Source organism: Momordica charantia (assembly GCF_013281855.1).
Source record: "Momordica charantia cultivar OHB3-1 chromosome 8 unlocalized genomic scaffold, Mcharantia_2.0 BLBB01000008.1, whole genome shotgun sequence".
NCBI lineage: Eukaryota > Viridiplantae > Streptophyta > Magnoliopsida > Cucurbitales > Cucurbitaceae > Momordica > Momordica charantia.
The window spans coordinates 3,200,507-3,223,390 of NW_028275166.1; the positions used below are offsets into that span (position 1 = coordinate 3,200,507).

The 22,884-nt window shown below is 34.7% G+C and overlaps 4 protein-coding genes across 4 annotated transcripts; 1 reads left to right on the top strand and 3 right to left on the bottom strand.

The window, feature by feature from the left end:
- Window positions 1-543: 543 nt before the first annotated feature.
- Window positions 544-2,614, bottom strand: LOC111004765 (UPF0481 protein At3g47200-like). Its single transcript, XM_022275944.2, has 2 exons — window positions 1,135-2,614; window positions 544-840 (listed from the first exon to the last, which is right to left on the bottom strand). Exon 1 carries the CDS (start codon window positions 2,370-2,372, stop codon window positions 1,140-1,142), a length of 1,233 nt encoding a protein of 410 aa, XP_022131636.1. The 5' UTR covers window positions 2,373-2,614; the 3' UTR covers window positions 544-840; window positions 1,135-1,139.
- Window positions 2,615-9,783: 7,169 nt separating this feature from the next.
- Window positions 9,784-14,031, bottom strand: LOC111004557 (tail fiber). The gene is made up of 3 exons (XM_022275599.2): window positions 13,801-14,031; window positions 12,505-12,736; window positions 9,784-10,214 (listed from the first exon to the last, which is right to left on the bottom strand). Exons 1-3 carry the CDS (start codon window positions 13,917-13,919, stop codon window positions 9,918-9,920), a joined length of 648 nt encoding a protein of 215 aa, XP_022131291.1. The 5' UTR covers window positions 13,920-14,031; the 3' UTR covers window positions 9,784-9,917.
- A 4,026-nt stretch (window positions 14,032-18,057) lies between these two features.
- On the top strand, window positions 18,058-19,522 carry LOC111004810 (transcription factor HY5). Its single transcript, XM_022276010.2, has 4 exons — window positions 18,058-18,297; window positions 18,528-18,708; window positions 18,784-18,940; window positions 19,164-19,522. Exons 1-4 carry the CDS (start codon window positions 18,201-18,203, stop codon window positions 19,203-19,205), a joined length of 477 nt encoding a protein of 158 aa, XP_022131702.1. The 5' UTR covers window positions 18,058-18,200; the 3' UTR covers window positions 19,206-19,522.
- Window positions 19,523-20,320: 798 nt separating this feature from the next.
- SHS1 (Mitochondrial substrate carrier family protein) lies at window positions 20,321-22,805 on the bottom strand. The gene is made up of 3 exons (XM_022276009.2): window positions 21,813-22,805; window positions 21,105-21,266; window positions 20,321-21,019 (listed from the first exon to the last, which is right to left on the bottom strand). The coding sequence occupies exons 1-3, from the start codon at window positions 22,356-22,358 to the stop codon at window positions 20,546-20,548; spliced, it is 1,182 nt and encodes a 393-aa protein (XP_022131701.1). The 5' UTR covers window positions 22,359-22,805; the 3' UTR covers window positions 20,321-20,545.
- Window positions 22,806-22,884: the final 79 nt, after the last annotated feature.

Consider the following 22,884-nt stretch of genomic DNA (forward strand, 5'->3'; position numbering starts at 1 on the left):
TAGTAATTCCTATGTGTTTTGAGACGTCAAATGTTGTAAGGTCAAGTAGTTGGCCCGTGAGATTAATCTAAGTCCCATGTTAATGGTATCAAAATTTTCAGATAGAATATTAAGCTATGATACAAAATAGATTAACTTGCAATCGCAATAGACTCATTTGCAAAGGATTCTGACAGACCCCAAAAGTTAGTATATAGAGAGTAAGGGGGGAATGGCTTAGCATTTAATGTGAATTTTGATGGGAAAAATTCCTTGCTTCTACTCAAGGAATAAACAGAAAATAACTGATAAAATAATTATGAAAATCTATCTCATCTTTTTTCTTTTTTCTTTTCTTTTTCCTTCTTTTTTGAAGAGAAAACCAAACCATTCATTATCAAACAGAAACATGCATATTTGTATGCGTAAGCATGTACTCAAAGTTTCCAATAACCTATAGAATTTGTAAATATCTTCGTCTTTGCTAAACACACGGTTGGATATTCAACTTCGATGTTTCAATTTCAAATTTAATATAAAATCATGCGATTAATGACCAAGAAATAATAAGTATTAAATTCGCATAATGTTAACTTACAACGGAAATAAAACTTTAGTCAATCAAAAATACATAAAACCCAAAAGTTCATATATAGTTTCAGAAATTAAACAGAGATTACAAAGCACTAATCAAAACATAAATAAGATGAAAATAAAGGAAGAGATTTTATCCCTTAGAAAAAGTGTCTTTAGTTGCAGCATCCTCTAAACACACCGCTGCAAGTTCACAGTGCCTCTCCTTTATTCTTTTATTTGGAAACCCTCTAAATTGCCTTCTGATCAGACAGAACATTTTTTCACCTATAAAAATAAATGAGAAATAAGATATAACATCTAGAATAAAAGAAAAGTAACATAAACTACACATATCACAACTCCAAACAACAACCAAAAAATCACACCAAGTAAAAATTTTAATTTCTAATTTTTTCATAACATTAAAAATAAGAACTCAATTTTCCCCTCACAGATGTAAACGATCAAATATAAACTTTGGGTGGAAGCGTTGCTCCTAAACTATAATGGGATTAAGAATTTGTGTTAATAATCCTAAGATAAGTAACTAAAGAGAATTTATAGTATAAGTAGGCTAACTTGGTTCACTTAGGCTTAGGCATGGAGAGTACAGCTACCACCGCTCGCATGAGAGTGAGTAAAAGCAGGACGACGGCAGCAATGAAGGAGATCAAAGCCCACGGCGTGTTAAAATAGTCGTGTTTCAACGAAGCCATCCATCGATGGCGGCGGTGCTTGCAGTATTTTCTCATTTTCTGACATTCATAGTTGTACAAATTTCTTTCGGCCACAACGTTCTTACAAAGGTCCTGGAACAACTTAGTAACTTCCTTTGCGCTTTCCAAATGGTTGTGGATAATCCCCTCCTTTATGAGCAAATTTACATCGTTGTCGGAGTTCAACAAGAAACGCATGAACATCAAGAAGTTGCTTACGCCTGGACTCTTGCGAATTGTATACTCGTAAGCTATGATGTTTCTCATCGTGCTTTCGAAAGTCTCATTTATTATGATGTGAGGCACTCTGAGAATGCCGGTACGTTCATCAAACATCTTTTGAGAATAATGTGATTTCTTCTCGAAAGAAATGCCGTAATCGTAAAGCTCAGTGGCAGTGGGTGGCCAAACAGAAACCATGAGTGGGGTGCCGTCCAATGATTTTGAAGAATCGTCTTGATGAGGAAAGTTCATATAACAACTTAGAAAATGAATAAGATGCTTCACTTCTAATTTGTCTTCCTCTACCCTAAAATCCTTTCCAAGATAACCGATCCCTTCACGGTCAATAAAAAATTGATGAGTAAGTTGAATGAAAGAGGTGTTTCCAAGTATAGTTTGATTATTGGAGACGCACAGGTCGTATAGAGACCGGAGAAGAAAGAAAGGAAGTTGGTTTTGAAACAGTAACAGATCTCTGAATACTGCATCGTTGAATCTCCAAAAGAACGATGACGTGTCGATGTCCTGAAACTCCGGGAACACAGAAACCAGCATATACATGACCACGAAACAACCATCCATGACTAGAAACTTCACAAACTGGACTGTGTCCAATTTTCTCCGACCTATGAACAAATAACAATCACGAGCTGTTTGCTCCCAACCTATGACTCGTCCTATAATCTCATTCAACTCCACTTTCGCAACGGAAGAAAACTTTCCGACAAAGCAGCCTTTCATGATCTTATCATTATTTCCACTTACAAAATGCTCGACAGTAGGATCAGGATGGCCGATGAAGATGAATTGGGGAATATAAGCTTCTGGTTTCATTTCGAACAGAGCTGCCGGAACGTTGCCAATTTTGTCCAACTCCATAATATTTGAAGAATTTTCTCGAGACGACTGACCTAAAACGATCCATAATTTTGAAATTCTATGTAAATTTAAGAAAGAAAGAAAAAGTAATTTTCAAAAACAAATTTCATCCATGGATGCCACCAGCTCTAGATCCACACTGCTAATATTACAACCTGATCAATACTGCCATTTTCTTCTTCTTCTGGTTCATTCTTCTCATTTGCTTTGCGCCATTATTGCCCACCTCCATGTTAGAGGCATAAAAATTAGAAAGAAGGGTGTAAAAAGATTTTGAAATATAAAGTTGTTGTATAAAAGGTTTATGTGATCACGCACGTCGAAAAAAATAAAATAAAAAAATAAAAATCCGATATACTTTGTAAATTTAAACAGTTTATACCCCTTATATTTATTATCTAATTAATATTAATATAGAATAAATAATAGTAATATAGTAATCAATATCATTTATAATATTAGTATATCAACTAACAAATTACAATTATAAACTAGAATTTAAAAAATTGATATACCTTATATTTAGTACATCAGTTGCAAATATATTTAGTATATCATAAATTTGGGATGAAATTTTGTTTGTATACTCCGACTGACATAATTCAAGAAAGTCTGTGCTAAAATTTGGAGGAAAATTATTGGAACGTTGAAATAATGTGATTTGATAATTCTGCAGAATCATATATAATAATTACATGTAAATTCTTTTGCGTTTTGCCAGACTTTAATTTACGATTTGAAGTCAATTTATCACTCTAATGGGTTTTGGTTTTTCCATAATTTCATATCACTCCTGATTATTTGTATAAAGTTACAAGAAGAAAACACCCTTTAAGATAGGTAAGAAATGAGGTAGTAATTTTTATGGCCAAATCATCAAAATTATTGGGGGCGAGGGTTTTGGTTAAAACACCCTTTGCTGCTTTTGTTACTCTTGGGAAAGAGCTCAGATTCAAAGAGGTAATGGTGGTGGCGAGGTCCATTAATTTATCGAGTGAGGAGAACAATGGCACATTGATCGAACAATATTCAATAAACAAGTCTACATGGGACGCACAATTCCAACCAGGTAAAGATCCCTTTACGTGTGTACTAGTATGGAGACAGTGCGCATACCTACGTATAGAGGCAAAAACATAACTCAATAAATACGGACCTCCACGATGATATGATATTGTCCTGTTTTTTATTTCATCCCAAAGTAACCAAAAGACCTAATTGGAGACAAGATTGGAGAAAATTTTAGCCGCGCATGCCATGATCATGAAGCTAATGGCCGGTGGTGGGTATCATACATTTAATTAAGAGCAGAGAAATAGACAAGTGATGTGGGTGGCTATCATAAAGAGAAGATAAGATATGTTTGCCATGGTTTTTTGGTCGTCATCTCAAGAAATTGCATTGGATGTGTTCACTGTTTATGAATATGTATTCAAGTGACGATGGATTTGAAAATTGAATTTGATTCAACGTCTGGACAAGGAGGATTTTGTAATTTTCTTTTCATTAACAAATCTGTTGGTCAATCAATTTTCTTGATATTTAGGTGAGCGGATAGACCGAGTAGTCAGTTTTTTATTTTGGAAAACCGACTCCGACCAACCGATGCTGCCCTAAATGATGTGTTTGTATATAAAAAAGAACTTGCCCTCATAAATTATATATAAAAGATTTTGAAGTCTGTATTTTATTTATTTTTAATTAAATTTTGTTCAGAAACGACAAAGACAGAAAAAGGGTGTCTAGAATAATGATATAATGGGCAATATTAATCTTACATAATACATATAAAGGTGAAGTAAAAGTGGTAGAGTTTTTATGAATATTTCGACCACTGGGTCGAAGCAATCAAATCTTGAGACACAGGGCACAATTCGATAACAAGGTAAAAACTTTTCTGGATAATAATTTCTAATTTTCTATAACGTTTTTCACGTGGACGTACGGAGGGGTGCAATTAGGGTGAGAAAGCAAGAACAAGAAGAAGAAAGAAGAATATGGGCATCGAGGGAAAGAAAGTAGGTGCAGTGGTGATGATCATGGCAATCATGTTTACTATAGTTTTAGCACAGACTGCTGAAAACACAATGATTGAGCTGGTGTCTGATGATGCACCAAAGTATTTATATGTTGTTGGTAATGAAAATAGCATGGGGATGAGAAAATTGATGAAGGGCCCAGTTGTCAATGGATGTGCGGGAACTTTTTGCAATGCCTTTGTATTCTGCAATTATGACGCCGGCTGCACTTGTTTGAATGGCTTTGTCGCTGGAGTATGCATTTATGGATTCTAAACTCTAAACTCAACTCAATATCTCTATTATCCTCCTAATCTTATCTTTATCATGTGTGTTAAGCCGCGTGAAACTGTCGTCAATTTAAACATTTAATAAGGCATCATCTTCGGTATGCTCTCTCTTCTTTATCCTTATGTCTTAACCTTCCTTCCGCCATCAATCCATTGTAAATATTTAGTTCTTCTATTTAATACTTTGCTATCTAACATATGTAGTTGCTAGTCGCCCAAGTACTTGTTTGACTCCAATACATAATCACGTTAATACACCTACTCAAAATAGCATTACCTATTAAATGTCAAATTTGGGAGTTGAACTAAAATGGAATTTGAACTTTTAAATGTTTTAATTTATCCACTACATTCCTACCCAATTCATAAAGTTAACCATTTCTATCTAAATTAAAATTTCATAAATTACTTTGGGTTGCTTTTCACCAACACAGACTAAAAACTTAAAATAAGTCATAATTATATTTGATTAATTATGTTTTTCCTTCTATTTCCAATTTTCCAGACGTCTGATTCTTAGTGTACTGTGATATTCCTACGGATTACCTAAATTTATATACGTCCATTTTCCCCCAAATCACCTATTATCCAATTATGATTCTTTATTTTTCCTTATATTTATATTTGTATCTCTACCTCTCCTTTACGATTTATATCTTAATTATCTTTCAATTTTTTCCAACTCTGATTATTTTTCTCTTGATTTTAAGACCAAATAAAAAAAAAGTAAAGTGAACAAATAAAAATAGAATAAAATTAACTGCGCAAAAAGTACGTTTCGAGTTGGAAAATTTTTTTCAACTCAATAGGAAAAAATGAAGAAACAGTTAATAAATAAAAATAGAATAAAATTTCCCGAGCAAAAATAGCCAAAAAATTCCTTTATCTAAGTTTCTTCAAAGACCTTTGGGACATCCTCTTCCCTAAAAAATACAAATTTTGTATTTGGTGCATATTACACCGGGCGCTCAACACACAAGCTAAGAAAAGCTCTCCAATGTCGTTTGACATCTTCTTGCATTAGTCACAACTGGTGTGTTCTATGCGATTCGACAAGTGAAACTTTAGATCATTGGTTTCTCCATTGCAAATATGCAAACACCATATGGACCCTCCTCTTGGATGCTTTTAACTTCAGTACTGTCTTTCCTTGTCACATTGCTACCACTCAGTCGAAATATTCATCAAAATCTACCACTTTTACTTCACCTTATTTGTAAGATTATTGTCCTTGCACATCTGCCAATTATCTCATTATTTTAGAAACCCTCTTTCTTTCTTCGTCATTTCTGAATACATTTAATTCAAAATAAATAAAATACAGACTTAAAAATTTTTTATATATAATTCATGAGGCCAATTTCTTTTTTACTCGGCCCTTCCCAAACACATCATTTATTAAGGGCAATCAACTATAATTGAAAAACCGATCCACCGATCCGATCGATAAAAACCAATCGAACCAACGTCGTCGTCGGTCAGTCGGACTCACCTAATATCAATGAAAACCGAACGACTGATTTGATAACAAAAAGAAAACTACAAAATCCCTCTTGGCCAGATGTCCACGGTCAGTGGAGCCCTTACATTCACGTGATTTTATTTTATTTTTTGTTTTTTTACTTGATCTTTCTCTCACCCACGTGGCTTGTTTGGTTTCCCATCTTTTTTCTTAATTTTTATTTAGATTTGTATTTATTTATTTTATCTAATAATTATATTTTAAATCTTATTTTTATCTTTCCATTATAATTTTTTTATTTTTTTATAATTTCTTTTCTTTCTTTAATATATTTTTTCCTCCCCGACTTTAACTTTTTTTCTTCTAAAGTTTTTTCTTTTGTATCCTCAACTTTTATTTCACTGTTTTTTTTCTAAATCTTTTTATTTATTTCTCTAAAATTTATCTTTTAAAAGTTTATTTATATCTCTTTAAACCTGTATTTTTATGTCACTGCATTACATTAGTAGATGACAAAAATCTTCGTAGGGTCGAACTCCAAAAATAGGAAATTTATGTCCCGACCCCATCCCTGATTCCATTTTTCTAAATAATTAATATATTTATTACACCTTTTTATACTTAAATTCTAAAAATAATTATAAACAATTATAAAATCCACCATTATAAAAATCCACCCATCAAAGCATGTGTTGCAAAGGCGAAACAAGAAGCCAACAGTCCAACCAAAATTTGTAGCTCACTCAGTTGGGAGCTAATTGAAGTTGAGCTCTTTGTATATCCAATTTATCTGCGTGGAATTGTGTTCATCCATGATTATTGATGCTTCATTCGTTTCACTTTTAATTTTAACTTATTCAGTGCGCGCGAAGCTTCAAAATGGAGCTCCGCGATGGCACCACCACAAACCAGAGCACTATATCAGAAGAAGATAATGTGGAAATCAAAATTATTCGTAGTGGGATGTATCACTGGATCGTTTTAGGTCAGTCGTCTCGAGAAAATTTTTCAAATATTATGGAGTTGGACAAAATTGGTTTCGTTCCGACGGCTATGTTCGAAGTGATACTCCCCCAACTCATCTTCATGGGCCATCCTGAATAAGGGGAAGTAATTGAAAGAGTTCACAGGAAGTTGGATAGCTGGAAGTTCTCATATATATCAAAATTAAAGGAGGTCGACTAACTCTCCTCCAATACGGTTCTTAGCAGTCTCAACTTACTATCTTTCAGTTTTAAAGCTTCTGCCAAAATTTATAAAAGCATTGAGAAGTTAATGAGAACTTTTCTATGGGAGGGCACAGGGATGACCGATTGCTCCCACCTTGTCCGATGGGATATCATAACGCTATCCAAGGAGAGTGGAGGTTTAGAGATTGGCAACATAGGGCTCTCAAATACAGTCTTACTAACAAAATGGCTCTAGAGATTTCTTGTGGAGAAAGACAGCCTCTGGACAGCCTTGATAAAAACAAAATACTCTTCTAGCATTATTGACGCCTTCCCCTCAATTTGTACGTAACAAATTGAACTAATTGTACATAACAAATTAAGTAAAAGTACAATAGGTCCAATATAGTTCATTCTTCTCACTTGCTTCGTGACCATTATCGGCCACCTCCATTATTTAGAGGCACGAGAAGATCGACAAGCTAGCCATGGAGCAACTTGGGGAAAGAAGAAAATTATAAAGAAAGCAAGCTGGGAAAAAGGATGGTAGAAGAAAAGTACACTGATACTAGAGGCCAGCTGATTGGTGAAACTTACAAATTGAAAATTTTAAATGATAATTAAAGACTAAATAAAAAATAATAATTTGAAATTTATATTTAGTCTTACAAATGTGGGAAAGTTTAGTTCTATAGAAAATGTTGCAGATATTTTTACTTTGAGCTATTGCCCCAAGTTGGCAAATTGGTCATTGATAAAACAACATTGATTGATTGAAAAAGTGACATAGTTTGATAACAATGTTCACCATTTTTTTTTTTTTTTGAGGTGCACTATAGTCCATTATTATTACTTTAAATCTAGTTCAAATTTTCAAGCCACCAAAAATGATGACTTTAAATCCTCACATCCACTGTTGTATTGAATGAGAAAAAAAAATTTATTTTTAAAAATAAATAATACTTCATATCTCAGGTTTAAAAATATATAATATAAAGTTTTTATAGAACTATAAAGTTAAATAAAATAAACATCAATATACTTGAAAAGTTCAAAATTTACCAAGTGGATGAGATAATTTTAATCTTAAACTTTTAGTTTCATAAATCTAAAGCCTAAACTTGAATTAATGTTGTAATTTATATCTTTTCGGAGCTAAATTTAAAAATTGTCAATCAACCAACTAACAAATCATAAACTTCAACTAACCAAACACCGAAATCAAATCAAATTAGAAATAGTAAATTCAATCACAAAAATATTCGAACTTAGTTACAAAATCAAGTAAACAAAAAATGTTCAAACTTAGCAACAAAATATACAAATCCAATTCTAAGGAAAAAAAATCCAGCAAAATAAATGCATGCAACAGAATTACAAAAAAAAAAAAAAAAAAAAAAAAAAAACCAAACAAAAAGAAAACAAATATACACATAGCCACATTCAATTATAATAATACTTAAATTGGTCAGGAATCTTAAAAAAAAACAAACAAACAAACAACTTAATGAATTGAGAGGGTATTAATTATATCAATAGGCTAGTTTAAATTGCAACCAGTTTAAATGGATGTAATTGAAAGTTTAAATTTAAAATTAAACTTTTCCTTAAAAACACATCACTTTGTTATGTTATTGAATATTTTTTTTTTTAATATCCGTGTCTCACGGGACAACCGCCTGAACCTTTGGTATCGAGAAGTTATTAAATAAATTTTCAAACGTCACACGGGGAGCTCACTACAAACTAGATTAACCGATTAAATCCCTAGAAACAATTTCAAAAGTATTGTAATCATCTTTTCAAATTGTGTTAAATTTTTTCCTAAATTTTGTCTCCATTATATCACTCATTACTTCTAAATCTTTGATCTTCTGAGGATTCTTGGACGCACCTAATAAAGCAACATCCCACTTATTAATTTCATCCTTCCCCAGTTTCTGGTCGTTTTTCCTTCATTTTATGCTTTTTCTGAAGTTCTTTGCTTTTTGCTCTATAAATGTTTTTTCCTTTCGCTTTATTTTGGGTTACGTCTTATTCAGATCATCAATTGAGTTAACCATTTGAGAAAGTTAGTTAATATACTATGAGATATGAGTATCATAACCCTAATTTTTTGTAAGCTGTATTAGAATATTTATAATCTGACAACAACTTTTGTCAACCGTTCCACGTGCTTAAGGATCTAACACCACAGGAATTTTCGTTATACCTACTTAAATACCAAATATCGACTCAACGTTACAACTTCAAATCATACAAATCTTGCCCCTAAGCTTGCCTCTTAATAACTCATGATTTGAGTCTTAAAACTGTCAAAGGACTTCTTTTAATTAGTTTCGATGTCCTGGAGAAGCAAGGAACCAGAAGTGATCATCAAAGGGACCCATCGTCTTTCTAAATCATATAATTATGAACCAAATAGATGCCATTCTACCAATTCAAAGTCCGGAAAGTTCTGAAAAGAATCTCTAAGAAAGAATGTTGTATTTCTATTTCAAGACAACTAATCAATCCAGAAAATAAGACTAGCATTCATAAGTGATGTCTGAGCTCTTCAGGAGTAAGAACCAAACAGAACCAGTAGAAGGAAATTACATTTGGACTCACTTAAGCTTAGATTTTGATGAGCTTTGAAGAGGCTTTGCAATGGGTCGAGCAGGGGCACTCCTAACTACCTTCTTCACATCATACTTAACCGAAGAGAAAGCACAGATCACGGCAAGAATCATTGTAGGATAAACATAAACAGATTTTGTAGGATCTGTGTTCACTGGTTTTCCAAGGATTCCTTCCTTAACAAGACCCCAAATTACCAATAGCGTTCCGAACATGCTCATCCTCCCGGGCTTCAAAAGACCCACAAAGGCGCCAGCCACTGAGAAATAGCTTCCAGCAAGAACCTGGGTAGAAGGCCAAGGCATTTGTTTTAGTACCTAAGACAATAGCAACTGAAAATACTGGAGGTACATCTATTAATTTACAAGTCAACTCCAAGAAGTACAGAGCCCTATCTGAAGAAAAATAACAAAAAAAAGGTTTGAAAGGGATTTTTTCAAGAGCAGAAGTGGAATACCTTTATTCATTTGAAATCATTGGCCCATTGGTCTAAAAAATTTCTTTTAAAAAATCTAAGACAGTAATGGATAGCTATTTGGTTGTGTGAGCTAGATTGATGCAACATAACATACCAACATGTATGTACACCATGCAAAGAAAATCCTTAATCCGATGGAATATGATAGAATGCGTTTGGGGTGATTAGAATTATTAATAAAATAGTAAAGGTAAGTTAGTAACTAGTTAAGAAATTGATTAGTAGGAATTTGTTATAAATAGAGTGAGGGGAAGGGATGAAGGTAGGTCATATTTGGTGTGGTTTAGGCTTGAGTGATCTTAAGAGGGAGGGTCCAAGTACCTCTTATTACTGGGAGATTATTGTTGCCCTATCCTTTTATCTTTCTCACTATATTTCAGCCATTTGGTTTCTATCATAATATTTTAAGAAGAATAGGATGCAAAATAAATTAACTTCCAGTTTTTTTCAAGTACCCATGTCAATGGTATCAAAATATTCAGATAAAAGATTAAGCTATGATACAAAATAGATTAACTTGCAATTGCAATAGACTCATGTAAAAAGGATTCTGACAGACCCCAAAAGTTAGTATATAGAGAGTAGGGGGGGAATGGCTTAGCATTTAATGTGAATTTAAGGGGCAGACCGAAGGTAACTAGTTAGTTAGATTGGACGGAAGCATAGGTCAAAAAGTATTTAGGAGATAGATTACGATAGAAAGTCACTTTTTGGGTGAAGTCTTATGATAGGCATCAGATAGCCTATCTGGAATACACTTAATTAATTACCCCAAAACAGTAAGCAACCTTATCTCTTTGAGAGGCCAAGAACTCTCTCTCCTTAAGAATGAACTCCCTAAGGCCAAAATACAAGACTGAATTTCCAGATGAGATTCTACCCCTTAGAAATTACCCTCCCTCACAACCTATTGCCCTGACCACCTATTACAAAAATGGCGCTCACTCTAGTGCATGCACCCTCAAAAGTATAACTAACTCCCTTCCCTTTCATTCTTCTTCGGGTATAAACAAATTGTATGGCTGGTGCTTCCATGTTGCCGTTCCCATCATCTTAGTTTGTGTTCAAGAGGGGCAGGGAACTCTCAGCTTATCCCTTAGCCATGTACCTCTTCGTTTGAGTCAATGAACAAGTTCTATGTCTATCAGTTTGGGATTCATAGCCAGTGGATACAGTTGATCAGCAGTTAAAAGATAGAGATGTTATGGTCGGGGCCTTAAAGGAGTATTTACGGTAAGCGCAGCAATGTACGACTGCAATTTGGATAGCAACGAGAAGACCAATTTTCAGTCAATGACCAAGTGTATCTTGAGTTAAAACCATATCTGCAGGGATCTCTGATTAAGCGTTCAAATCCTAAGTTGGCTCCTTGTTTCTTGATCCGTATTAGGCCAATGAGTGTATTAGCTTGGTGGCATATCGTTTGTTACTTCCAAACATGGTTGTTATTCACCCAGGAAGGGTGTTGGACATACTTTTCCAGTGCTTTCAATTCCAGCAAACCTCTCTTCTAATATAGTATTGAGCATGAAGCCAGTTACAATCAGACCCCGGAGTCATGGAAGCATGGGAAGATGTAACTACAATGGTTGCAACATGGAAACCTTACTCTCCTTTGCAGCACAATTTTCTCATTTCCACCTCATCCGCTATTTGGGGGGTGTGGGTAGTGATAGCCCTCAATAGTAAAAGTATGTCATCATAAAGGATTAAGGGGGATCAGCTTAGCATTTAGCATGAATGTAAGTAGCGGGACCAAGTTAGTTGGACTGACATGAAGGGTATGCAGTCAGAGAGCATTTAGAATATAGATTACGATGAAATGGGCACTTTTTGGGTAAAATCTTGGTGTTCAAGATAGAGAGCTCTCAAATTCTCCCTAAGCTATGTGCCTCTATATGTGAACAAATAAAGGAGTTCTATCAAATTCCCAAATGGTTTCCAAAGGAAACTCCGGGAAGCTTGTTTGGAAGCTAACCATGTTGATAAATTTTAAAATATCGTAATTTCTCTGACAAGAATAAGGGCTTGAATCCAAGATAGAACCATATAATAGATCTAATTCTACAAATAACAAGGGGGTCAAGAGAAAAAACCTCTAAACGTTGAAGATCAGTCACAGCAGAGGCTTCCTTCACATTGGTCAAGTTATATATGTCTAACAAGTTACTCCAGCTAGGAACTGTCAAGTTCATAACAAGTCCATTCACGATTGCTCCAGGATAGAGAAGTGCCTTAACAACAGGTGCAGGAAAGACTTCACTTGCAATCAACTGGGATGAAGTCACGTGCAAAGGAGTAGTACACATGCCAGATCTGCATGGGATCCTGAAAGAGAAGAGAGATTTCTAATTATGTAATGAGCATATCCACCCAAAGAGTAAAATATTATTGGACAAAAAACACAAGAATAACCATTTTTTAACTTTTAGTAGCCAAGAGTCATAACTTCAGATCATGAACGTGTGTTGAATAGAATATTGGAAGTAATACTTGAGCCAATAACCGAGGAAGCAAATAGAAATAGAAGTAGCACCTTCACAGCCATCTGTTTCCTATTTATTTGGCAAGCTTTATTTCTAGATTATATAAGCATGTCAGCAAACACACATTACAAATGTCTTTCGAGCTTATGTAGGCAGTTTCCCTTTCCATATCCTCAATTCATGGAAGTAGAGGACATGGCGATGAAAGTGATGCGAATGAGGAGTTCAAAAATCAAATGTCATGGACGGAAGGAAAATGGTAACATCTCAAACGTAAGGCAAATACCACATATTGATTCTAATCATATTCATTATTCTTTTACCAGGAATAGCACAAGAAGTGTAAGCGCTTGAAAAAACGAGAACCATTAAACCGAATACACAATAATGCAACCAAGCAAATAGAATGCATACACGGTGGTTCGATTAGAAAAGAAATTGCAAAGACTTAGCTATTTAATCTTCTCATCCCATTCTTTAACACTCCCTTCGGATGTATCCTTGCGTATTAGTTTTTATGCACGACACACAACACATAAACTATTCCTACGGAGAGGAAGTGATTTAAACCCCAATTTCCTACTGTGACATCACGACAAATGACGACCAACTCTGCAACTATGGAAAATTCAACTTTCTCACAATCGGATATTCGAACATATAGACAAAACAGAAAGATGAAGACACAGAAGCCAAAGTATGAACAATATAACTGAAGAGAAAGCAGCAGAGTGACAGTAACAATAAGCCATGACTCTCATATAATCTTCAAAACTTTAACGCTAATCGCAACTTAAAGTAGACATAACTAAAGAGAATCAGTGCTAATCAATACTACTATCCGAGTAACTAAGTAATATGGACTTTCAGAGTAGAAAAGAAATGGGGAAGAAGATGAAAACACACCTGAAGAGAGGGATCTGAAGTATGATAAGGAAGAAGAAGATGCGAGATGCGATTGATGAAAGATTTCTGACCCAACCCCTGGATGTTGTTGATGTCGACGATGGCGTGGGGGGTGCCATTGTTGACGACTTGAGGAAAGAGAAAAAGGTCAGCCGAGAGAGATGGAAGAAAGAAGAACTGGTAATTGCGGTCCAATCAGAGATTTGAAGGATCGAACCAAAGCCGAACGTTGCTGAAATTTGGAAACGTCGTCAATGTCAACTGCTACTTTCAAGTTTCAAAGGGCCGAACTGAAAACAGCGGAGAGAGAATCATGAATGGGCTGGACCTCATTATGGACCATAAGGCAGCTCTTTACAATGGGCCGAGGCCCAAAGTTTCAGTAGCTTTATTACGGAAACGCTCGTATATAACCTAATTTACAATTAGTTTGGTTTCAAAATCACCGCAGTAATTTTATTTATATTTCAGGTTAAAAAAAACATTTGGTGTCCATATTTTCACTAAAATAACAATTTAATCCTGAAACTTCAATTTGTATGGATTTAGTTCTTATACTTTTCCTAAAGTAATAATTTAGTCCTTAAACTTTAACTTGTAACGATTTAGTCCCAGTATTTAAAATTTGTAACAATTTAGTACATATTGTAAAAAGTTTTATTAAAATTAAGTGTCAAATTTTATCATATAACAATTTAATCTTTCTAATTCATAAACATATTTGGTCTCTTTTTAGTTTATCAATCTATACATACAAGAAACTTAACAAAAAAATTTCAGATAAGGATTAAATTGTTACCAACTTTAAAATACAAAGACTAAATTGTTAGATATTAAAGTTCAAGAACTAAATGGTTACCAATTTACGGTGACTAAATCATTATAAATTAAAGTTAAGGACTAAATTGTTACGTTAGCAAAAGTACAAGGACTAACAGTGTTTTTTAACCTATATTTTATTATCGATCTCAAAGTCACTGTGGCAAATAATTCGATTTTTCTTATCAAGTTTTTTATTTTTCATTTTTTATATTATCATGTTTTAAATAGCATTTCAAAAGGAAAAACGTGTGAAAAATATTTATAATGAGTTGCATTTTCTCTTGCAATGTATTTTCCAATAAAAGTCTCTCTTTTTATAAGAATATTTAACAAAAAAGAAGTAACTTTAATAAACTTATTTGACCAAGATCAATCCACTGTATTAAAATGTATTGTTCTCTAAAAAAATAAATAAATAAAAGTATTGACACGTGACTTAGGTTCAAATTTAAAAGGAGGTGAAATTTTCCAAATAATGCATGAAATATGGAAACTTTGTATACCATTATTATTTATATTTATTCATATCATTATTAATAGTTAAAAGTCAGATTTTATTGAATAAAATAATTAATCAAATAGTGGTGTGGTTGAATTATAGTAAGAATAGACTATTCTGAATAGTATAGCACTGATGCAGCATCACTGTTTTTTAGTGGAGTATTTTTCCGCTAAATTATGTTAAATTGAAAGTTTTTTTAGGTATCTTAGTCCATCAACTTAAATTTTAGGTTTGATCACAATAAAGAAGTCATTTTCTATTATTGGATATGTTGTTGGTGATTTTTCACCAACCACGTGATAAGTCTATGACTTACACATGAAAGAAGTTGTAGGTCGGACCTTCATAAAGACTTTGACTCATGTTTCATATCGAGCTGACTATAATCTCATGCTTCGACCGCATGAGATATCAGTCAAGCCGACCAACAACTCATATCTTGGTCGTTTGAAATATCAGCTGACCTATGTTAACTTTTGCATGCACAAACCTCTAACATAATCTATGACCACATGCCGTCATTCTCAGACTATTGGAGAGTCGTTTGGAAACTTGGTGGAGGTCTAATTATCGAAAGTTCCACCTGTAAATTAAGACCATCTTGCCTCATTTTCAAATATATGTGAAGTTATATTATCTCTCGAATATAGATCGACCTACTGATTTGAATATCAGAGTCTTTACTATCTTCACTCTTAAGTGCTGACTTTCCCAACATACAAAATTCTTACCATTTTCTTGTTAGGACTTCAGAGAGGCAAACGAAATAGAAGGTAAATTTGTGGGCAGAAAAAAACAAATGAATGGAATAAATCAATGATTATTTGAAATATCTGCAATAGCATATTATTTTAATAAGGATCCACTAGACCTAAAATAATTTATCTTAAGTTTAATATTTTGCGTAATATTGTTAATAATAAATAAAATATGCTTTTAAAAGAAAAGGAAAAAGAATATAATTATTAATACGAATTTTGAGATGCAACAAATTAATGCTTCTCCATGTCAAAAAAAGCAAGACAAAACAAAATAATGCTTCTTTTTCATAACCTTTACTACTTTTCATTGATTCTGGTCTTCTCGATACAATGTCAAACACGGTTTTAGCAAGTTTCTAAAATCAGATCCATGTTTTTAATTTTCTACTAAACATAGATTAAGGTGAGAATTCATCTTAATACACGCCATCCATAATTTATCTAGAAAGAGATGGATATGAATCTCGTGAAGCGTAGATTTAATGACAAAACTTTCGGAGTGCTAACTCCTTTTTTACAAGATTCCTTCTTGAGTGATCTTGAAGATTTATTGTTCTTGAACGGAAATTTTCGATAAGAACATATATAATTAAAACACTTAAAATATAAAATATTTGTTTTTTGATCGTCTAATAAATGCATTACTAATTAGAGAAATTAATATTTTAACCCGTTGAAATGTTTAATTCACTAATATTAAGAGGGATTCTAAATGCTAACTACTAAAAGGTCATTTAGTTTGTCAGAATTCAGTAGCCTATTAACTAACTTTCTCCTTCTTTCCCGTTTCTTATTTTCTCTTTTTTCAATAAATAAAATAATAATTATATTGATTAATTATTTCTTGTTTTTTATTCTTTAATTTTTTTATTTAAAAAAATAAAAAATATGTTTGACAACTATTTATTGTTACTGGTTCTTTACCATTGTAAATTAAAAAAAGTGAAAATTTTATATGAAAATTAGTTTTTTAAATTAAATATTCGAATTTTTTATCTTATATTTATTATGATTTTTATAAGTCGAAAACGATGAAATGATGCTCTTATTTATGTTTTGGAAAAACAAGAAACATAAACAAAAACAAAAAATTATTTTATTGTTTCCAAAATGTTTATGCAATTTTAGAAACATTTCTTAAAAATGAAAGAAAAACTATAACGGTTATTAAGAAACGAAGGTTACCCGCTTTAAGAAGAATTTGAGTTTTCATTAGTAATTTGCTTATAATTTCTCTAAAATATTAAATTGATAGCAAAACATTATTGTATAAGTTGAAATTGTATCAAAAAGAATTTTTCCAAGTAGAAGAAGGGAGGAGATGAATTCTACTGATGTAGATTGCAAAAGAGAGCGAGGGAGAGAATTGAATTCGAGAAAGTGCACTAAGACGTGTACCAAGAAAGTAAATAGTTCAAATCCATAGTAAACAGGAGAATCTAAATTAAATTCTCAAGCAATCAAATTCTCGTACTTACGTATGAAGTCTATCTTTATATTTATAAGCGTTGACGTTTCTGTTATATAAACATTGACATACAGAATTTATTTAAAGATCACTAGTATGATCATGAGATTTTAGATATGAGATATACGGTGATAGGTAAGTTTCATTTTGATACCTCTCTTCTTTTGTCATGAAAACTTCTAATCTTCTGGAAAGGGAAGTTGGCCAACCAATTGAGCTATATTAATAAAATTGAACTACCTTCACTGATAAATTTGGCCAAGATATGTCGACGATGATATATTGTCCGAAACAAAAAAGACAAAGTTTAAAATACCTTAGAGCTCAACCAAGTGTTACTCATTAGGAACAGCACGTGCGGATCACGTGCGAAACGAAAACTGGGTTCTCAAACCGACGGCCGACGTCAATTCCGTAACGCCGGACGAGACGCTTTTTCTGAAGAGTACGAGATCCTTCTGCCGATGCCAGCAGATGGAGTTGGAGTAGTGGTCCCAACTCCCAACTCTACTCTCAATCCTGCCCGTCTGATCCAAGATCCCATCCAACGGCCTACAAACCTACACGATCCCTTCAATATCACCTTTGATTTACCCATCTTCTCATGGCCCAGACGCGTCCACGTTCCCATCTTTCAAGCCGTCGGATCAAACAAATTTTAACGGCGTGAATCCCTCTGTCCTCGCTTTCTCTGTTAATTTTCAGACCGAAGCATTCATGTCCCGCTCTTTCTCTCTCCCTCCATCAACCTCTCTCTCTCTTCTAGAAAATATCTGGAGAAACAAAAATAAAAAAGGAATTTATCGAGCTGCATCTCTGGTTTCTCAAAGCTTTTGTTGACGAAGAAATGCAGGAGCAGGCGACGAGTTCGGCTGCCGCTAGTTCTTTACCTTCGAGCAGTGAAAGATCGTCCAGCTCCGCTCTTCACCTCGAAGTCAAAGAAGGTAAATGTTCGTCTTCTGTCACTTCAAATATCTGCTTATTTTACCAGAAATTGAAGAGATTCTTTGTTCCAGTCTTCTGAAATCTGATCATCTCTGTTCTCTGTTGGACTGATTAGTGATTAGGGCTTTATTATGAATTTTTTTTTCTTTTACATAATCGCTAGTCAATTATTTGAAATCTGCGTGAAATTGGGCATTGGATTTCTTTCTGAATTGAGTAAGAAACCTAGGTATGGAGAGCGATGAGGAGATCCGGAGAGTGCCGGAGATAGGCGGTGAATCGGCGGGAACATCGGCCTCCGGGAGGGACACCGGTTCGGTTGCGGGTCCGGACCGGGTTCAGGTGTCCCGGGAGGGTCAAAGGAAGAGAGGGAGAAGTCCGGCTGACAAAGAAAGCAAGAGACTGAAGAGGTAGGGAAAAGGCGCGTGGTTTTGGCAAATTTTTTGATCGTTGAAGCCATTTGACGAGCATTTTTGTCTGAATAGATTGCTGAGAAATCGAGTATCGGCACAGCAAGCGAGAGAGAGAAAAAAGGCGTATTTGAATGACTTAGAGATAAGGGTGAAGGATTTGGAGAAGAAGAACTCGGAACTTGAAGAAAGACTCTCCACTTTACAGAATGAGAATCAAATGCTTAGACAAGTAGGTTTCATTAAATTATTACTACTATATCATTTATTTATTCAATAATTACATACTCTTTTAAACTAAATTTTGGGTCTCAATCATTCTAAAGTTGGAAGAATGATAGGTTTCATATGAATGGGCTTTGTCACGAATGGGCCAAATGTGTTGGTTGCCCGTGGCCCATATGATGGAATATTGAACTTGTTAAAATACGTACCGTTTTGGTTGGAATTTGTAGATATTGAAGAACACAACGGCAAGCAGGAGAAGTGGGGAGTGAGAAAAAAGAAGAAAACAGAGAGGGGGACTTGTTTGTTACAGAAGGGTGTTCAACTCTGAACAAATATGATAAGTTACTGCCAAGTTTGGTAATTTATCTTCCTTCCATTATATATATTTTCCCTTGCTGTTAAACTTTTTTTTTCTCTTGTTTCTAACTTCTCTTTTTTTTTTCTCTGCAAAAGGTTCTAACTCATTTTCTTTTCCATTGTAAAATTAGCAATTAGGTACTCACTGGTTCTGGTCTTGAACTGTCATAATGTTTATTTTACTTCTTGAACTAGTAATTTCATTCAATTTTAGGCCTACATTCTCATAGACTTTAGAAATGTTTATTTAATTCTTTAACTTTAAATAAGCAATCATTATGGTTTTTACTTTGATATCTATTTGATGAATGGATAATATAGTTTCAAGTATGTTTATTAGCATGCTGAGATGCTACATGCATTAGCAAAACGATGGCATTGATCTAGAAAGTTGGTCTTTTTTGTATGTTTTAGGGGCTAAAGTAGATATTTATAGCTCGGGTACTAAAATAGTAAATTTTTAAAAGTTTGTAGACTAAAATAAATAAATATTTCAAACAATTCTCGGACGAAATTGAAGTTTTCTAGAGGAATTAATAAAAGCCTGAGTTGGTTTACCCATAACCATTGTTCTTTCCTCTGAATTTGGAAATTAAACAGTTTGTAACACGACCATCTAAGATGATCGAAAGGAATAATGATTTGTCAATTATTCTTGTTTCGAAGGTCTTGAGATCAACTTGTTCAGAATGTTCTGCCGCAATTCATTAGTCATTTAGCTGTGTTATCACCTACAACACCTTGCTTTTCCCTTCATAATGGACACTTCAATCTGTATGTAAAAGACAAATAAAACATTATGCGTCATTTAAAAAGTCCCAAGTCCTCCGTTTCATAATTGTCGGCTTCAGCATCCAACAAACTTCACGACAGTGACTAATATAGAAGAAACTGTGTAAAGTTGACATGTTCAACCATCAAGTTCTTGTTTTTCGTTGAACTGGAACCGACCCTGTTAGTAGATTCTGGTCAAAAAAGTGCTTTTCTTTCAATAGATTTGTAAAGTTGACATGCTCAACAACCACAGTCATCAAAAAAAGCTTATCCATTGACTTCTAACAATGGGAACAGTGTCATTTAAGGGACTATCCAAATATATAGTTCATAAAGAAATTCAGCTCTAGCCTTGCATAAAGGATCCTTGAACTGTATATCATAGCAAAACACCAGAAGTCTAGTTAAAGACCAATAACAGAAAACAAAACTGTGATTCCTCTCTTTTCTCTAACATGCCATTGCAAGGAAGGAATCGCTACTCTTCATCATTGTTTTCGACAAGGATCCTCTTGCAGGCCTCGTAACACATGAATGAAATCCCGGCAGCAGGTACCAGCTTCATACAGCTGGGACCGAGCCCTCTGAACAAGCCCGGAATGCCTTCTTGCTCGAATATGCTTACAAGTGCATGGATGACATTCTTATAAACCTGTCTTCCGCTGAGAGCTCCCACCTGCATTTGCTTGCGAGCAACCTCCAGCGGGAACGTAACGCTACTTGAGAAGGCACCAGCTGCCGAGCCAATTAAAAGGGTCTCAATGTTTCCAATTCTCTCTTGCTTAAAAATTTTCCGGTACGCCTTTCGTAACGTGTCGTATGCAAAATAATTGGTTGCAGAGTACGGAATTACTCCGATCAAACTAGGGGCAAGGCCTCTGTAGAGTTCGGCAGGCCCCTCTTCTCTAAGTATTTTTAAGAATGCATCAAATAGACCATTGTACACGTCTCTCTGCAACATTCATAAATCTCCATATAGCATTTTCTCTCAAGCAAAAGGATACACAATGGCTTGTATAGTTTAGTTTAGCAAGTACCTGAATCGTCAACCGGGTCTTGAGTAACTCGAGAGGATAAGTGCATATCGTTGAGCTAACTCCGGCACAGGCCCCGGCAACAAATGAGGCAGAAATAGGAAGTTTTGGAGACTCACCAGGCTTAGGTGACAAATTCTTGTTGACTGTGTCATACACAAAGAGCTGCACATGGAGTGGTGAAGAAAGTTTCAAAACCAAGCATTCAAGATGATTAACGAGTACCTTAGATGCAGCTCCGACAATTTGTTATCCCAAATGAAGTTTAAATTACTGTTTGAAACAGCATGAAACAGAAGTTACTTTCTAATGAAATATGATTGTAATGGCTCACAATATGAGGCAAAAAAGCTAGTGAACGATGCAATAATTCTGAAGTCAAACAATATGGATTTTGAAACAAGGTGATTCGATAACCAGAAGAGCCACATGTAATATGACACAAGCACCAAAACAACACATATTAGTGATACAATCAAGTTGTAAGAACAGAGAGGAAAGCAGAAATGCCAGTTCCAAGTAAATGAGTCTTCTATTCAACCATATACTCTTACCAAACTCCTTAACCAAAGGGCACAGCAAAAACAAGAGATAAGGCATAAGCAAAAGAACACAACAGATTAGGCTAAAGAATTGAGTTTCGAACACCCCCTCCCCCACCAACTACTAAGCACAAGAAAATCAGAAAAGCGAAATCAGAGATTACAATACCTCAATGGCCTTGCTAGGTGCAACTCGAATGATGTTAACAAAATTTCCCCTAAACAGCCCCTTCCACCCATCAGTTTTCATAATATTATGGAACACTTCTGAGGTAGAATTTCCACTACTCCCCACCATTAGATGTGTCCTTATGGTCTCCAATGGCGCCACGCAAGTCCTTGACACTGCCCCAGCAACAGCACCACTCATCAGCCTTCTCAGTGAAGGATTCGCAACTTTAACTTTCAATCTAAGGCCAACCTTCTTCTTCTTCACAACCCCTCCCTCTTCAGCAGCCCCAGGAATCCGAAAACCCTCCACCCAAGATAAGTACTTCACATACAAATCGGTGTAAGGAAGTTTACTGCCGCCATTGTTGCGGGGATTGGAAGAATCTGGAGAAATTCCGAAGCCCACTCCCATCTGCCCCACGCTTGCAAATAAGCCACCGGGTAGAAAAGCCTCATCCTGGAGACGACATTGAGATCCCAAAGCAGAAACTGAGAAGAACCCATCCTTTCTATCATCGAAAACTCGAATTCCCTTCCTACCCATAAATCAAAACCGAGCAAGCAACCTCCTTACAGACAAATTAACCCCACCCCCTTATAAAAAACTCAGAAGAAAAAACAAAAATCAAGTCAGAATACTCATTTTCAAAGCGGAAAATTCGAGGAACTGATGCAGAGGCGCATGAAGTTGAAAGGGAATTGTGCTGTGAAGAGAATAATTGGTTAGAAACGAGAGTAGAGAAAAGGGGGTATATTCGAATTGGAGGGGAGAGATGGAAAATTGAAAAAACCTAAAATGGGGAGAGAGAAGAGAGGAAGATGAATCACTCTCTTTCACCAACCCAACCCAAATACAAAACTGCGGCCAAATGCAGCGCAGGAAATATTATAGTGGAGGAATAATAGGGTAATTTTTTGTTCCGCAGCATGGCCTCCGGTTGGTTCGAAGGAGTTAGGTTTTCTGGCTGCCTCGCCCTCCGAAGAACCTCAGTCCGTTTCTATTTAATTTTAAGAAATAAAGTTTTAAATTTCAAAAAGGTGACGTCTTTGGCTTTTTGCTCATATTTACC

What these genes read in the sequence shown, in the direction of transcription:
- SHS1 (XM_022276009.2), bottom strand. Translation starts at nt 22,358, where the DNA reads ATGGGTAGGAAGGGAATTCGAGTTTTCGATGATAGAAAGGATGGGTTC. An exon ending in CACCTAGCAAGGCCATTGAG is followed by an intron (nt 21,267 to 21,812) that starts GTATTGTAATCT and finishes CTCCATGTGCAG; the next exon opens with CTCTTTGTGTATGACACAGT. An exon ending in AGACCCGGTTGACGATTCAG is followed by an intron (nt 21,020 to 21,104) that starts GTACTTGCTAAA and finishes TGAATGTTGCAG; the next exon opens with AGAGACGTGTACAATGGTCT.
- LOC111004810 (XM_022276010.2), top strand. Translation starts at nt 18,201, where the DNA reads ATGCAGGAGCAGGCGACGAGTTCGGCTGCCGCTAGTTCTTTACCTTCG. An exon ending in TCACCTCGAAGTCAAAGAAG is followed by an intron (nt 18,298 to 18,527) that starts GTAAATGTTCGT and finishes TAAGAAACCTAG; the next exon opens with GTATGGAGAGCGATGAGGAG. An exon ending in AGAATCAAATGCTTAGACAA is followed by an intron (nt 18,941 to 19,163) that starts GTAGGTTTCATT and finishes TGGAATTTGTAG; the next exon opens with ATATTGAAGAACACAACGGC.
- LOC111004765 (XM_022275944.2), bottom strand. Translation starts at nt 2,372, where the DNA reads ATGGAGTTGGACAAAATTGGCAACGTTCCGGCAGCTCTGTTCGAAATG.
- LOC111004557 (XM_022275599.2), bottom strand. Translation starts at nt 13,919, where the DNA reads ATGGCACCCCCCACGCCATCGTCGACATCAACAACATCCAGGGGTTGG. An exon ending in CTTCAGATCCCTCTCTTCAG is followed by an intron (nt 12,737 to 13,800) that starts GTGTGTTTTCAT and finishes CTTCTCTTTCAG; the next exon opens with GATCCCATGCAGATCTGGCA. An exon ending in CTGATCTTCAACGTTTAGAG is followed by an intron (nt 10,215 to 12,504) that starts GTTTTTTCTCTT and finishes CCTTCTACCCAG; the next exon opens with GTTCTTGCTGGAAGCTATTT.